At 40.0% G+C, this 17313-nt stretch overlaps 1 protein-coding gene across 1 annotated transcript; it reads left to right on the forward strand.

The window, feature by feature from the left end:
* Positions 1 to 3: 3 nt before the first annotated feature.
* Positions 4 to 17247, forward strand: LOC145487209 (uncharacterized). The gene is made up of 20 exons (XM_081465932.1): positions 4 to 238; positions 364 to 417; positions 1373 to 1462; positions 2189 to 2280; positions 3073 to 3240; positions 4654 to 4708; positions 5110 to 5318; positions 6207 to 10085; positions 10553 to 10626; positions 10895 to 11030; positions 11255 to 12168; positions 12627 to 12714; positions 13012 to 13098; positions 13993 to 14033; positions 14488 to 14568; positions 14956 to 15025; positions 15458 to 15534; positions 15634 to 15694; positions 16723 to 16792; positions 17142 to 17247. Exons 1-20 carry the CDS (start codon positions 168 to 170, stop codon positions 17179 to 17181), a joined length of 6357 nt encoding a protein of 2118 aa, XP_081322058.1. The 5' UTR covers positions 4 to 167; the 3' UTR covers positions 17182 to 17247.
* Positions 17248 to 17313: the final 66 nt, after the last annotated feature.

Consider the following 17313-nt stretch of genomic DNA (forward strand, 5'->3'; position numbering starts at 1 on the left):
GTGTACAATGAAGCAAACTGTCTCGAGTTTCACGTCGGGGAATACTGGGATCGAGATTGCTTAACACGGCGCGAACTTCAAGAAATGGCGCCTTCATTGTTTTCGGTTGTGTTGTGATATTTTTACCCATTTGTCGTCGTTTTAGTCGTTTTAAGCGATTGACAGGCATGTCTGTGAAGGTAAAAGATGTCTTGGAAGCCCTTCAACAGATGCAAAAGAGTCTTGAGTGTTCGATATGGTATGAACGCACCGTAGCTTCGCTTTGTCAAATTGAGCTTCGATAAGTTCTTATGCAACCTCAGTCTACTCCACACAATTGATTCTACATTTAGCTTATCATGTTATGGTTTTGTTTTTCGTTAGCCTTGAATTGTTGAAGGACCCTCACTCAACAAAATGTAATCACCAGTTTTGTGGGTAAGTTGTAAGGTCACATGTTAGGTTGACTGTGCTTATTAAAACTTAGGCTTGTGTGCATATTAAATTAAACTCAGAATCTCTTGAGAAAGCAATGGTTTTCAGATGTCTAACATCAGCTCTATTGGGAAACAAACTTTTAAAACAAATTTTCTTGTAATTTGTCCGTTCTTATTTCGAAAAAATGTATGCCAAGGTTTCATGATCATTCAATCAGTATGCTGTTGACATGTTATTTCAAAGGTTTAAATGAATACAGGTGTACCATTTTTTTAATTAAGCTTGGGCTCACAATTTACAAGTAAGCTTATTTGTACCAACTTCTATTAGCTGTAGCTGCTAGATGTATTAGTAAAGCTTAGAATCACTCTAAATGAGGGGTTTCATTAAGGGCAAGGCACCAGGCAAATTGGCCAGTTAGGAGCAGAACTTTGCCCAGCTGCTTCATTGATATTTTACACACTGTTGGCTTCTCATGCTATTTTTTTGTCTAACAGTCTTCTTAAAGTTGAAAAAAAAACACAAAAAAAACACAATTTTGGTGGTTATAATATGCATTAGTTTGCTCGTATCTGTATCTTCAAATTGCACAGTGCCCATTCATTGCGAAAAAAAAAAAAAAGAAAGAAAGAAAGAAAAAGAAAATGTTCTGCATGGAAACTTACTTTAAAGGAGCCAAAATTATGAGCAAATCCACCTATTATTATGGCTACCACAAAAAAGAACATAGCTAATAAGCAATATTTTCTGCTCCACCTGTGAAGAAAGGTCAAGAGGTTAGTAGAGTTTCATGTAAAATGAACTTTGCATGGTGCTGAATTGCCCCAGGACCCCAGAGCTCAGCAGGGGCCTTCAGGTCTTGTAGAATATCTGCCTGGATGTCATACCTTGATGCCCTCCTGTAAAATACATACCTTACTGAAACTCGCGGCCACTCTTTGTTATTTGAAAACAGTCAGTGCATCAGGCAAGTTCTTGAAAAGAGCAGCAAGAAGTCAAAGAACAAGTGGTATTGTCCACTCTGCAAGACTCCTGTGTCCAAACGGTAAGTTACCTTTACTTTTTTACTTGTTCCGGCACATGATACACAATGTGCATACTCAGCGGTTTCATTAAAGGCCTGGCACCAGGGAAATTGACCAGCTGTGAGGAAGATCTTGCCCGCCTAGTTTGACCATCTAGCAGGAAGTTTTTCTCATAAAGAAGTTTTGTTCCAAACATTTTGTCCAGGGCTGTCATTAAGGGCCATAACCCATAACACGTGTTACTGCTGAGTATATTTGATGGACCCTTGATGTTACAGTTGAACTGGACAATAGTTGATACAATTCACCTACACATAGAAGGTAACAAGTTCGTTATGAGTGTGAAGATCAAGGCTGCAGTCAACTTAAAACTTAATGACAGCCCTGTTGTCCACCTGTGAAAGCCAGTTACCCTCCTGCTGAAAACTTTAATTAATGAAACCCCTGCATGCTGTGTAGCTGCAGTGTACTTCAATATATGTATACCATGGCCTTCTCTTTATCTCATGAAAGCACATCAGTTGTTTGTTGAAAAAAATAAATATTAAATAAATAAGTAATTCCAAATGGCCCTTGATTTCATTTTCCCTGTGATTATCACTTTTTTTATGAGCAACCAAAACTCCAAAAGGTTTTCACAGACGTCATTACAAGGGTCAATTTATGTGAAAAATGCTAATGTGAAAATGTGAAGTGAAATGTAAAAAAGATTATGCAAATTACAAATGGGTATTTTATTATTACAGGAGTCTGATGCCAAATCCTAAATTAAATGAAATTGTTGCTGCAGTGCGCAATTTGCAGGGAGCAGTGCAAGAAGATACTGGAATTCCAACAGGTTAGATCAGCAACGTGTAAAAGACTGATATTTAGAGAGTAATCCCAGGCTTTCCTTCTCAGTGAATTGAAATTTTCCTTTCCTAGGCAAATAACAAATTTCACATATTTTTGAAATACCAGTATATTTTTTTCTACAATTTTTCAAAATCAAGTGCATGTAACAGTCTAACACATTACGTTTTTACATGCTCCAATTATGTACAATAGAGTTTAGGGGGATAAAACCACATCACATGCTACAAACCTAAATATAATAGACCAATCTCGATGTATACAAATTCAGCCTAACACAGTAGACCTCAGCATGATGCTCTAGGGAATAAGCCCCATAAACTCTGTAGTTATTCCCCAGAGCCTCATGCTGAGGTCTATTGTTTTAGGCTGAATTTTAATGTATCAAAATTGGTCTATTCAATGCCCCATTCAGATTCGATGTGTGGTTTTTGCATCACAATCTCAACTGAGTTTCATTACAGCTGTAACTTTGCAAGTTGTGCATATACACATGTACATCTATATGATTAATTGCAAAGCTTGAAATTTACAGAAAAATATACATGTATGTACATACATTTTGTAATTGGAACTTTCACAGTCACCAAAGTGCATTTTAGTTAAGCTAGAGTGTAGCTTCAGGACTTCCCCTTTACTTGTAAATCTGGTACATGTTACTCCCAGTACCTCTAGGAAGTCGTGTATTAAATAATTTAAAATAATTTGTTACATTGACTACAAAGTAGTGGATGATAAAGATCATTCTCATTTCATCTTGAATCTGCTTTACATGTAGGTTCTCCACCTTCGCAGCGATACAAATCATCTAGCACAGCAGGTACTTCAGGATGTGTTTATTCCTCTACCCACCATCCAACTCCTCAAAAATACCAAAATGATTGCAAGGGAATTAAGAGGAAAGTCACAGAGAAGAACCAGTTTAATGTATACAATGATAATGATGGTATGTGAATCCAGTAACCAGTTTGTGTTTGTAACTGCAAAGTAGGATAACAATGGTAATGTATCTAATAGCTGAGTTTGGGTACATGCACTGTAAACTGCTCTACAGTGTATGTGAAAATAATGGCAAACTACACAATATGCCCTTCACTGGTAAGAACACATTGTTTTGACAATATATGTTCTCCGCAGAAACTTGAGGCCAAATCAGAAATGGGTACAACTGCTAATACACTGTAGGTCTTCTAGGGGAGTATACTTATAGAGTGGGAAAAAAAAAGCATATGACAAAGCAAGCAGGATAAAAGTGCTTTGCTTGCCAAATTTTTTCAATGTTTGATCCATGACAACTTGACTTTCATGTGATAATCTCAGTCTTTAAGGCCTTTTGCATCCCATGGTGCGACAAGGACTGATGATGAATGACAGTCTATTCTTTGTTTATTTTTTTTTTCTTTTTAGATTTGTATATTGATTTATTCAGACATATTTCAACATATTTACAGTTGAACTCCGCTATTTCAAACCCTCAGGAGAAATGAAAAACAGTACAAAATAGCAAGAGTTTGAAATACCCAATAGTAAACAAGTGAAGGACAACACCAAGGGAAATGGTTAATTGAGTTCTAAGTGATGGAGAATTTGAAATAACCAAGTTCAAAGAGACCATAGTCATATTCTCGTTATAGGACTGGAAGTAGCTTGCTGTGGGGAATCTTTTCGAATGTGAATGACTTACTTGTAAGTTTGTTTTTAATGATATACCCCCGCATGTACCTCCACTGCACCCTGGTTCCAGTCCACTACCGAGAATATGAATACCGTAAAATCACATGTTGAAGCCCCCCCGGCATTAATACCCCCCCCCCCAGATATAAGCCCTTCTATTTGCTAACAAAGATATTATACGCCCATCTAATGTACAAGTATGTTCCTTTTGCGTTTCTTTACAAACATCAAAATTTTTAATCAAAAGTTCTATGGTAATAGGGTAATAATAAGGTGATAATAGGGCAATAGGGTAATGGCTTTAAATGTAATGGTATGTTAGCTTTAATTCGTTTCTCAGATACGTATCTTGTCATTCCGAAACATTTTTTTTTTGATTCCGCTTTTATGCCCCCCCCCCCCCCCCCCCCCATTTATAAGCCCACCCAAAACCCCTTATGAAGTTATATAAGCCCAGGGCTTTAACATGTGATTTTATGGTATAACCTATTAGCAGAGTCCATATGCATATGTTTTTTTTTTTTAATTTGTTTATTTGTTTATATCTACAGGTATTAATTTGATTTAAATATACATGTACATGTACATGTACATGTAATAAAGAAAATCAAATAATAGCCAGTGGGATGTTTGTGTAAATATAATTCAATCTAACCTTCAGTCTATGTTGTGTTACGTGTTGTAGAGAATTACACTCTGAAAAATGGACAGCCTCAAGTTGTGTCAAATGTCAATATAAGGTGATTCATATTTGCCTATACAGTATAAAATTATGGACAATAACATATGGATTTACCAGATGCCAGCTTAGCGTTTTGTCGCAACTGAACAATGGTACCAGTTTTCTTAATTAGCTTAATTGATGGATTTGTGATATACATGTAAACTGGTCTATGGTATTTTGACAGGGTTATCCTAAAAAATGTCCCGAGAAAACAAAACGTCATGTGAGGAAAAAACATACAACAGGCCAAAAAAGATAAAGAAAAAAAACCCTGAAGTATTAGACTAGTAGTGCTTTTGGCAGTGTATGCAGTAGATTTTGACTTCCTCGATTCCAAATCGTTTTCATGAAGATAGGCTTTTTTTTTTTTTCCGGATGCCTGAACCCTTGCGTATCTACTGTTTTTCCCACTGTTAGGTCGACATTAGGACCACGACGAACGCAAACTACAGCAAACATCACAAAATCTAAGAAAGCATCCAACACAAAAACCAGAAGAAGGACAAGGAGCTCTAGAAGAATAGCTCAAAAAAGTCACCCTGAGGAAACACTAAACGGAAGGAGTGTCAGTGAAGAGCTACTTCATATGATCGACACCATGCCATTCCAGCCAGTTTCTAAAGGGGGTGAGTTCACATCAGTTAGTTACACATGTACGAGTTTTAATTTTTACATAGTTTGGGAAGGGGAAGTAAAACTGGTTTAAAAAACATTAAAACAAAAAGACACTAGATAGAATCACATCGTTTTACTTTGTGGCATTGTCTACAAGTACATGGGAGTCCGGTTTCTGTAGCACGTAGAAGTCTGTTAATACTTCCCTTGGATTCAGAACAATTCCCGGCGAGATCCCATTTTTATCGCACGAGTGGAGAAGTGCACTGTGAAGTGATGCAGCTTAGATGTATTTCAACGTAGCATTTTAAGGGAGTATTTAGCTAATGTAAGCTAATTGATTGATTGATTGATTGATTGATTGATTTACTGATAAAAATATTTTTAAATAATTTAAAAATTTAATTATTAGTAAATGTAAAAATCTTAATAATTTGTAACATTGGTGCAGAAAAGCCCATTTTAGAGAGCAACAATAAATGTATAAATGTAAGAATTCTAGCGCTTCATCCTACGACCCAGAAAAACCGAATTTCCAGAGATACGTGTATACATGTAGTTTTCGTTTCGTATAAGTGGGAGATAGTGCTAGGACCACCAATGTACATGTAAGTACTTGCGCACGATAATAAAACAAGAAACAAAAACGAAAAAAATGGGAATGGTCAAGCTCTGGATGTGTGATCCGCCAACTACATGACCACCATAGCGACAAATTTCTTTAATGTGCGTGAATGTGATCCCGTTTCTTGCTAGACACGTCACATTTCTCATGGGACACGTTATTTTCTCGCGAAACACGACAGTTTCCAGCTCGAAGTGCGCAACGTGGGGGAAGATGACAACTCACTTTTAAACAGTTTTATGACAATAGTACACCCACTCTATCATTTTTGTAGATCCAACATGTCCGACTCAAGGTGAGGCACAAGTTGCTGTTGATTCCCGAAGGGACCAGGGAGATGAGGTCAGCCATGATCCTTTAAAGACAACAGAAACTGTAAGCACAGTTAATGGTCGAAAGATAACAGCAGGCAGTAACGAGACGTGTCAGAGTGCCCCGTTACATCCTGAAAAAACTTCATGTTTAACAACTATCGCTGAGGCGGACTCCTCTGTCAGGGCAAACCCTTGTGACAGTGTAGCATTTTGTGGAAACGAGGATCATTCACAACCCTGTGCAGTTACAACAACACACGACAAGGAAGATGAAAGAGCGGTGTCAAGCACAAAGTTTGACTCTTGTCCTGTTAGTAGCTTGGACACCATGCAAAGTGTATCTATACTTGCTCCCCTGGATTACACTGCAGTTCCTGATGATACTCTCGAAGACCGACAGGAAGGCGCTCAAAAGGACGAAGGTGCCTCCAATAACGACATACACGATGTGGCGACCAAGATTAGCGGTGAAGGAGAAGAGAAGGAGCCGTTTGTTGTTTGCCAAGGACAACAGACCAATGATCGTCAACAAGCGTCTCAAACTGTAAACAAGAAGTTGCCTTCTGAAATCATTGCGGGCTATGTCGAGGATCATGAAACTCAAAGCTTAGGCTTTGAAGGTTTAGTTTCCTTGTTTGATGAACGCTCTTTGAGTGAACCTGTAGAGGCATCACCAAAAGCAGTTGAAACTGCGAAAGTGCATCCAGATTTGAGTAACATCGGGCAGGAAGAAGTTTCTCCCAGAAAGAAAGGGCGTGGCCACCAGGATGCGCTTTTGCCGGAAACGGCCCAGTCTGATTTGTACGAACGTGTTAAGCAAAGGCAAAGAAGACGACCATCTGAGATGTCGCTGCAATCCAACCGACGTTCCGATTCTCCAAAGTTAAAATCTGCCCAATTGAAGGCGAAGACAAGAAAGAGATCGGCGGATGATGTGGCTGTGTCTACACGAAACGAGTCCATCCACGATGGAAATGCCAGAAAGAAGTTAAAAAAATCTCAAGGTCCTGCACTCCAGCAAGATTCTCCGCTTACGCTGAACGCAGAAAGTTCACAAGAGGAAAGTGGACTTTCTAGTAAGTGTAAAGAGGAGAGAGACGTGCATATAAATGGATCAAAAATTCCATGTGCGAAAGGTAATGATCAAGACGGTGCATTGAGCCTTGCGAGTCAATCGTGTTCAAGTGATAACACCGTGCTTTCAAATGAAATGGTCCCAGCCAGCGTCTCGTCTTCAGAGAAATCGATCCCTTCAGTGATCAATCCAATGATCGCTCATGTTGATCAGGGTTTAGATAACGCACCGAGAGGTTCTACAGAGAACACTAAAAAATGGGGTTCGGAGAAGGGAGGGGAAAGTGACCGTAGAGAAATAACTAAAAATCGTACCTTTATCGAAGACGGTTTGGAAAAGGTTGCAACAAATGAGCAAAGTCCCCAAATAAAGCCAATTCAGGTTGAACGAAAGCAGATGAAAGACGAACCTCAGGACAAGGATAAAGCTCATCAAGACGCAGAGTTCACGAACTGCGAAATTTCCAGTCCAATACAGCAACTATTTTCAACGGCTCTACAGGTGGACGGCTCCGAAGAAAATGGCCTTCCTGACGGAGACGAAGAGAAGAGATCTCATGTGGAAGATACAGAAAGAGGCAGCTCAAGTCAAGTGTCGGTGACTGGTCGCCAGGAATGCCTGGCGTTGGAACCCAGTGAGAATGCCCTGGTGACTTGTTGTGGTCTCCAAAGGTCCCCGTTGCAAGAAGATGTGGACGAACAGACAACTAATCAAAGTAGCATCAACGATATCCAAAAACTACGAAACGCCCGTAGCAGTTCAGAATCAGTTCCAAAGCAGAAGCAATTGACAAGTTCTTTCAACAGACATTCTCAGGAGAAGATCTTGTCAGAGGTAACAGGAACAAGCGGCAGTGAAATCGAAGGCAAAAAGTCTAATATAACTGCTGAAGCTGGAGGCAAAACATCTGGGCCGTCGAGTGTGGAAGCAGACTTTTTAGACAACACCCCAACTCAAAGTTCCTTGGACGTCATGGATGCAGTGACCCCTTGTCTGTTTGAAAACGAAAGCTGGGAGACTCCAAATAGGAAAACGAGTCAAAAGAAATCTGGAAACAAAAGGGGACCTAAGATCGCGTCAGACATCAGTGGGAGCAATTCCAAAATTGCGTCCAGAGGTTCCCAAACTCTTGTTCTCAGTTGTATAACTGTAACCGAAGAGGAGAAAATTGTCGATAAAGCTGGTTTTGGAGGAATAACTTCATTGGATGGTAGCCCAGCTGTAGCCAGAAATGCTGAAAACCAACAGTTCTCTAATGTGGCTCGCTGCTCTGATGGTAGCATCAAGGAGCTGACGTCGGACACGGACGCAGAAGGCACTCAGAGCTACGGGACCAGTCAGAGTATCTCTGTTCTTCATGATTTGGAGTTTCCACTGCCAGAACGCCAAGAGGACGCGGATGCTGCTTGCAGTGAACAAAGAGACGACAGAGGGAAGTCCTCGCAGAAAGTCCACGCAGAATCAAAAGAAGATGCTCCTTGGGCAGAACCGCTTCCAAAGAAACCAAGAAGTGGCGAACCGTTCTCAACGTCACGCAGTTTAAATCCAATAAACGTCACACTTGACCAGGGGATTGGTCCCAGCATCGAGATGACCCGCGACTCAGAGTATACGGAAAGTGACGTTATACCACCTACGCCACCGGTGAAACCTGTTGCTAAACAGGTTTTCAGTTCTCGAAGTCCTACATGTATGAAGTTAACATGCCCCAAAATAAAACCACAAGGGAAAGACGAGGCAACCTGTCACTCAGAACGTGTGGTTGTAAAACAAAAGAGGCGAGTAAAGGGTACTCGTGTGTCAAACGCAGTGAAATCGCAGGATAGCGAAGGGAACAGAGCTGGAACACGATGTAATGCCACATGCAGTGAAGACAGCGTCTCATTGCTGAAAAAGCACGAAAGGACTCCAGAGGCGCCAAATGCTCATACCATAGACGCCAGTCAAACCCTAGAGCCTGAGACCAACAAACAATTACAATCTTCGCCGGGAAAAAACGGGAGCAAATTTGAAAAATATCCTTACGAATCGCCAACGGACTTGAAAAATTGCGTTCAGTCGATCAGTAAAGAGCAGAAACGAAACGGTGTTTCGTCTGAAATCACACATGATTCTGACAGTTTACACGACAAAGATGATAGTCAAGTTTCACAAAAAGAAAGCCAAAGGTTCTTTGCAAAGTTTGGAGTGAAAAAAAGCACAGACTCAGTGGATAAACCTTTGGGTGAAATACAGGAGGAAAGTGTTAATTCCTCACCTCGCAATCTTGTGAAACGAAGAGTTTATGATATTGTAGATTCGTTTGATTGGTCGAGGACTATAGACAAGGGTGAAGGCAATAGAGATTCACAAGATGGCTCTGCAATTCTCATTGTCGACGATAATAAAGACACCGAACGTGTTAAAGAAAATGAAAAGAAAGATGAAAATGAAGCTTTGGCAGATGACTTCTTCCCAGAGAAGTCCGTAGCGGGAAAATTCCAAGAAAATGATGATCATGACCGCAACCTTGTTGATGTTCAAAATGCAGATTTCCGTGATAGAGACGAGGATGGCAATTTCCCTTGCACTTACGATGGAGAGGATTCTTCGAGCGATGAAGCTTTGTTAAAACCGGTGTTCCTTCCCAAGGAATTTGAGTCAGATACCAATGCAACGACTTGCGAGGGAGGCGCCGAAAATGAAGAGGAGCAAGAGACAGCATTTTCTCAAGAGCTAATTCCCTCTGAAAACGAGGATGAAGACGATGACGATGGAATCACATGTGAGTAACAGCACGCCATTTTAATAAATTATTCAGGCCTAGTTCACACAAGCGACATAACTACATAATGACATAATTATAACGACATCGGAAGGACGTTATGTCCTTATGTTTGCAGTATGAGGATCCTGACATGATGACAAAAGAGCAACATAACAGCATGAACATAACGACATAAGAAAAAAACTGATAATTTCGTTATGTTTTCATGTCGATGTTCTCATAACCGACAAAGGCGATTATGTCGCTACTGGGAAGTAGGGCTAATACTGTAACTTCAACGATGCATTATGAACTTTGACATTGCTTTTCAGCAATATGCTTAGTACCAGCTTTGAGAATTTGATTACGCAGCTATATGTTTCGTCTGTGAAGTTCCATAGAGAAGGTATATATTAAGCATTAATTATTTAGGACTGAAAGGTTAGGATTCAACTGGGTTCTTTTCTTCTACCTTTGTCATTCAGCGTCGTGCAAAGCACTGGACAGTACTGCTGCATCGTCTGCTACGTTTCTGTCGGAAGCTGCAGCCTCTACTCAGGTAAGAATGGTAGTAGAGTCACTATAGCTAAATTCCCCTTACTCCCTGGAATACATCTGTTATAGTACTGGGTGGAGCAATGTTTTTAAACATCAGGATAGGTTTTCTTATGTGAACACGTGAGGATTTGCCCAAGATATTGAAGAAATGTTGTGTGGGAAGATTTCTGTCCCATCTTCCATCATTAAAAATTCATTGGAAGGCCGCGCTCTACCGATTGAACTTAGTCTTAATTGAATGCATTTTTTCTCTCTGTTTTTCCGCACAGAAAATGGAAGTCCTACGCCAGGACGTGGAAGAGATTGAAAAGGAGATGGAGGAGTTGAGAGCGTATCTTGCTAAAACCGACGAGAAACGAGAGGAAGCGGAAGACACTGTTGATAACATGGATTACCAAGAGGAGGGTAAGAAGCCTTTTCTTGAAATAGAATCCAGGTGATCGTGCTTTCATCTCATAACTTTTCCGTACCTTGAATTCCCTTTGAGGCCTTTCCCCACGACCCTACAGTCATCGCAGTCTGACGATTGTAGAAGCATCGAAAAATAATTAAGTACAAGTAGTGAGAAGATCTTATAACTTCTGTTTCAATCATAACGAAACGCTTATAAGGTAATATTATCATTTCAGATTCATGTGATGACCCAGACATGTTACCTTCACTCACTCCACCCCCTCCATTAACACCCAAGAGCATCCCACCCATGCGACAACTTTCCTCCCCCCTGAAAAATGTTTCACGCTATCTAGATCAGGAGGGGCAGTCTTCAGGTGAAGACAGCGATTGTGAAGACCTGACGAGGACTAATGAAGAGGAACAGTGCGAGCTAAGGAAAAACACGAAAAACGAAGGAGTCGGGAGTGTCGGAGAGATGGAGGATGCTAACAAAACGTGTACAAGGAAACGCCCTCTTTCTCCGAGTGATGAAGATGATAGCTTAACTATAACAGCGGTGAAAAAGCGACAAGCTGGAACCCCTTCTCCACCGTCCAGTTGTCGTTCAAAACAAAAATCTCAAGATGAAGACGAAAAGGAGTTGATCGTGATTGACGATCGAGACTCTGTTCACTCGAAAACTGGTTCTCTTTTGCTTGTCAAGAGGAGGAAAGTGGCAGATGAACTCGTCCCCAAGAAATCTCCGGTCGTCAGTTTGTTATTCACGAGAGCACGGAAAGAGCTCGCTAAAGCTAGCTCTGATTCCCCAAGGCCAGTCGAGCAGAATAGAGCACCGTCACCTGTTAAGAAAAAGTCGTCACCTTTCATCTATTCCCGAAAACGTGGTGCAGAGATCTCGCCGATAAAGGGGCAGGAGCCTCCGCGGGTAATGTCACGTGATAATGCGTCACATGACATAATGGCACGTGAAAGTGTGTCACGCGATGTTGCGTCACGTGATGAATGTCGTTCACCGGATCAGGAGGGTAGAAAGTTAAAGGTTGTGACGAATGCAACAACAAGCGTGGAAAAAGAGGATAAGAACTGTGGGGGAACTGGAACAAAGCATTTGTCTTTCGTGGCGACGCGTCTAAACAGGAAGCAGCTAGTAAGTAAGACTTGCTCTGGAAGTGAACTGAAACTTGATTTGTTACCTTTTGCTTTCCGACTCTGTTCATTAGAGACAGTACAAAACAGAAAACGCACTAAGGCTATTTGTAGGTCTAAGCCACAAATATAAAGTGCCTGAAATCCTCATCAATTAATCAATCAATTCTGTTTTACTGTAAGTTGTGGGAAACACTCGAAATAAATTCGTCTTAGACACTTAAGTATAGTAAGCTTAAGCTTATATCCCTCTGCATTTCACTTGTTGTTAATATTTTCACTCGCCTAACGGATTCGCACAAAACAGAAGCAAGACTGGTAAAATTATGCTGCAACACTACACTATTAAATACAAAATTTACTCTCACATACCTGCATTGCTCACCCGTAATCTAGACGAATCATTTGCATTAAGGAAATTACGCACAAATACTCAGAAAAGTTTGCATTTTGTCTCAGGCCGAAGCTCGCGCCCTTGCCGAAACGTATGGCGGAAAACTAGCCAGTGAGTTCAACAGCAAGACAAGCCACGTGATTATGGCGACAGGTTAGAGCAGGTTGTTGTTGTTGTTGCTGTTGTTTTCTCCTGTGTAAATTACGTGAAACCGTCGAAGTGGAACTAACGTCACTTACAGTGCCAATGGTTGCGTATGTGGGAGATGAAGCAAGAAGTTTTGTGACGTTGAACTGGTTCTCACTTTCTCTAATAAGATCATCGTCATTGACCTCTGCCCTTCAAAATTTTGTTTGAATTCTAGTTCAGTGAAAAATGTTGAAGTTAGCAAACAAAAGTCGCGTTGAAAAAGTATAGTGTTTACCTTTTTTTTTTTCTTTGTCTTTTCAGATGAGAACATGCAGGTGACACGTCAGAGTTATACCATGAAGTACCTATTGGGACTAGCCCTTGGGAAATGGATTGTCAGTCACCACTGTGAGTCCCAAATTTCATTTTGCCAGTAAAGTATGCTTATTCCGACCGCCAAAAAAGTTTCACCTCTACCGTATGTAGGACAATGTTTGATGGCTACTTATCAAGTGTATCTGATATTCTTAGAAGTACAGTTTCATTTGCCTGCTGCCGCAACATAAATTTCTCTATAAACGTACCACCTCTGACGATTGAAGCATTCGTTTGAGTTTTCACGTTCTGCAATTTGTCTGATAACTCATTGCGAAGTTGTATTCACACGTTGCAGTAATATAACACGCAAATTGTACACCTCGCATTGTTTGCGCTTTACTTGTCACAACTGTCATGACCACGTAACCCTTATTTTTAATAACTTTTCGCGCGTATTAAACTTTGCGATTTTCGCGGTTTACAAAAAAATCGCAAAATTTAATACCAGATCATGTAAGAAAACAATACAATTACATGGATTTAAAATATTCGCGGGCTCATTGCCGACTTGATCGTTGTCTAATTTTTACCCTTGAAAATATAGTCTTAACGGTCTTGTTTAGTTAGCACTCTTCCTCCGATTCACTGTTATCTTCAGCTTGTAAATCTGGCAAAACCTCTGTAGTACAGTCATCAAATTTTCAATTTGTAGGCTCCTTGTAGTGTCAGGAGGTTCTTGTGGGAGATTAAAGCAATGGCAAAACCGCAAAATTTACGGTTTTTTCCTTAAATCGCGAAAATATCATGAGGTACTCAAGAAATAAAGCTCCCGAATTTTGATGGAATAAGGTACGCGCAATAATTAGTAAGAGTGAGGTAGTAATAACAATAGCTAAGCTTAAATGCATGGTCATGGCAAATTTAATGATGAAGTGTTCATGATGTATTAGTCAATTTGCCCTTTTTTTGTTCCCTTCCTTTCAGGGATCGCTGCATGTATTCAAGCCAAAGCCGTTGTACCTGAGGTAATTGAATGATGAATGTTTCTCGCCTTATGGGTCCTTTCCACGGGCCTTTAACTCTTATGCTTCATGCAGTCCAATTCCTTTACTGTTTTTATCTATGGAGCGAGGAGAATCTGAAATGCTTTGTCTTGTCCATGTCTTGTGTTCACTTTTTGTTTGTTTGTTTGTTTTTTGGTTTGTCTGTTGTTTTTGTTGTAAATGTTGTTATTATTTTTTTCTTTCCTGTCGTTTTTAGTCCTCGTTAGTCTTTATCTGTTTGCTTGTTTGTTTGTTTGTCTGTTTGTTTGGTTTGTTGGTTGGTTGGTTGGTTGTTGAATTCGGCTGGTTATGTAAAGTTCGACATCGGTGCAAGACCTTTGCCCTATTCCAGATTGCTGCTTTTACCTTATTGGTTCACCTTTGGAGAATCTTTGGGAGAACGAGCTTAAACCGAGGGGACAAAACTTTCTTTCAGGTGGAATATGAAGTGAAAGGCGATCCAGGTCTCGGACAAGCCTCCATCCCTCGCTTGGCAAGAACATCCAGAAGTAACAAGGTAAAAGTTATAACGTTCAACAAACAACTCATCACCCCTTGAGCTTTTACATAGTCTCTTCGTTGCCTTTGTCTCGATCTTCACGAAGTTAACGGTTGTGAAAGAGATTTTCTTATAGCCAAGCAGATTACGACCCCTCGTTTTGTCGGCCAACATTGTTAATCAGTTTGAACATAATGACATGTTCAGTTGATGTACACGTAACGTTCCAAAAATGTCATTTTCATTCAAAGAGTTTATCATCTTTTTGGAAATCCTACAATTTTCGTTGGCTAGAAAAGTCACGACCTGTTTCTGTACACTAGTTTTTCATTTCCCTGTTCGAACTGACTAGTACATATAGTTCAGTTTGCTTCCTAATAAATATTATCTTCTTCTTTAATGTAGGAGGAGGCACTTTTATTCGAAGACGTTGATGTTGTCTGTTTTGGCGAATTCAGCGCCGCGGTCACTAAAGGTAATTTCATCAAACTGCTTTGGCCATTCCTGTTCAAGTTTTTCGTTTCGTTGTCTTCTGTTAGAGGGAACGGAAAACTCTGAGAAGAGATGTTCACATCTTGGACAGAATTTTGTCTTTTAACCCTGTTTGCTTTAACAGAGTGAAAAGCCTCTTAAGACCAACTGTCTCACATCTGTCGGAGCTTAACTCCCGTCCCCACATTATGTTAGCATCATGTCAAGTTGTCCCAGCAATCCGCCGGTACCCATTATGTCCCAACTTGGAGAGAAGCACTGTGAGAATAGCGTGTCTTGCCCAAGAACACATCGCCATGTCCCCAGCGACGGCTTGAACCCGAGGCGCCCGATCCGGAGTTGAGAGATCATAAGCCAAGGGGGGTCACGTCGCCACACCACTATACGTATAAATAATTCATATCTCTTATTGCAGAACAACTTACCCAGTTGTTAAGGTTTTGTGGCGCCCGTGTCTATGTCGATGCTGAAAGTTTAAAAAGAATGGATAAGGTCTGTTATCATATCTTATTGTTTTCTGCCATTTGTGGTTTTCGTTATAATTATATAATCCAAAACTTCAGAACTCATTTCCCATTATTGTCTTTCCAGAATCGTCGAAAGGTTGTCGTCATCGATAAAGAAACTCGAAACAGCGTCGACGATGTGAAGGGTATTGAACTTCTTTCTCTCGTATTGCTTGTTCGGAAACTTACTTTATCCAGCCAATCTAGGGTTGAACAGAATTAGCGACAACTCAACAGACTAGACATTTAGTTATCGACAACTATTTGTTAGCGAAGGTACACACAACTTAAGCAGTTGTGAAATTAAAGCCTGAAAAAATTCAGACCTGAACGGAATTCGAACCCATGACCTCTGCGTTACCGGTGCAGTGCTCTACCAACTGAGCTATCAAGCCAACTGGGAACTGGTCATATTGTGAGTTCGTAATATACCCGTAGATGGTGAAGAATACAAGTGAATGTATAAACGATCATATATTTGAACTGCGGAGAAAGATATGACGATATGATTGAAATGTTATCGACAACTGCCCATATTGTGTCCGATGCGAGCATTCCACACATTGGAGTGTTAGTTGCCGATGCTAGCGAGGCCTTGGGAGCTAACGTTCACTACGCATGCCCAAAACACAATACGCATGCTCAAATCACTCTCCACTGACACTTGCAACTAAACAATGATTGAGTGATTCCAACATACGGGAAGAACTGTCAAAAACGTGGTCAAAACTTTAACGTTTAGTAGTCTAGAAACCCGGTCTAGAACTCATCTCACTCTCTCTCTCTCTATTTTTTTTTTTTCTGTTGTCATAACAAATAGTTGTGGAAAACTAAATGTCTGTAGAGGTCCTAATATTTTGTCTACCCTATACATTTTTTTCTTGAACCTTAACAGATTAACGTTGATCGCATAAAATTTCAATCTGCAAACATTGCATTTGCAATACCGCTATTTTCCTCCCTTATTAAGTAATATTTTTGGCCCTTGTAGCAGATATATATATGAAATTTTAAAAATAATGTAAAGTATGTTTATTAAAAAAATATTTAAGTAATAAGTAAAACTTAAAAAAAAGTGTTTCCACTCTCAGTTTTTGTTATTCCCTTTTAGATACCTTTTGAAAGTCTGTCAGTTCGCTCTCTAAACATTTCTGTATCGTTTCCATTTTTGTAGCTATTTCCCGCCAGTTGAACACAATGCCTGTGTCTTTAGAGTGGGTCACGGATAGCATTGCAAATTACAAGTAAGTACGAACAAGGCAACCTACGTTCCTGCCTGCCTCCCAGTCTGTCTGCTTTTTCTGTCTGTCTGCTTTGATTGTCTATTTTTCTGTTTGTCTCTTTTGTCTGTCTTTCTGTCTGTCCGACTGTTGGACTAGACTGTGTTTTATTTATTGTTCATACATATTACTATTACCTCTCGGAGTGACTTACTGCAATACGAGCTTAGTTTCACAATTGTTAAAAGAACGTTATAAAATCCGTTAAGCTTTGGGCCGGAAAAATTAATGAATTCCCCTAGGATTGGATGTAAGCCCATTGTTGGTTATCTTGACATCCTCTCTGATTGCATTTGTTTTTATTTGTCCATAGGGTTCAAGATTTAAGAGATTATGTCATGGAATTCTACTAACGAGACAAAAATGAAGCTTCACAAGAAGACTACGATGCAAATTTAAAAAACAAAAAACAAACAATAGTTGAGCAATATGTATTCAATCCAATCAGAAGACAAAAAAAACCGCTTTAAAATCGAAGGGAAATT

The sequence above is a fragment of the Orbicella franksi genome, chromosome 5 (assembly GCF_964199315.1).
Source record: "Orbicella franksi chromosome 5, jaOrbFran1.1, whole genome shotgun sequence".
NCBI classification, from domain to species: Eukaryota; Metazoa; Cnidaria; class Anthozoa; order Scleractinia; family Merulinidae; genus Orbicella; species Orbicella franksi.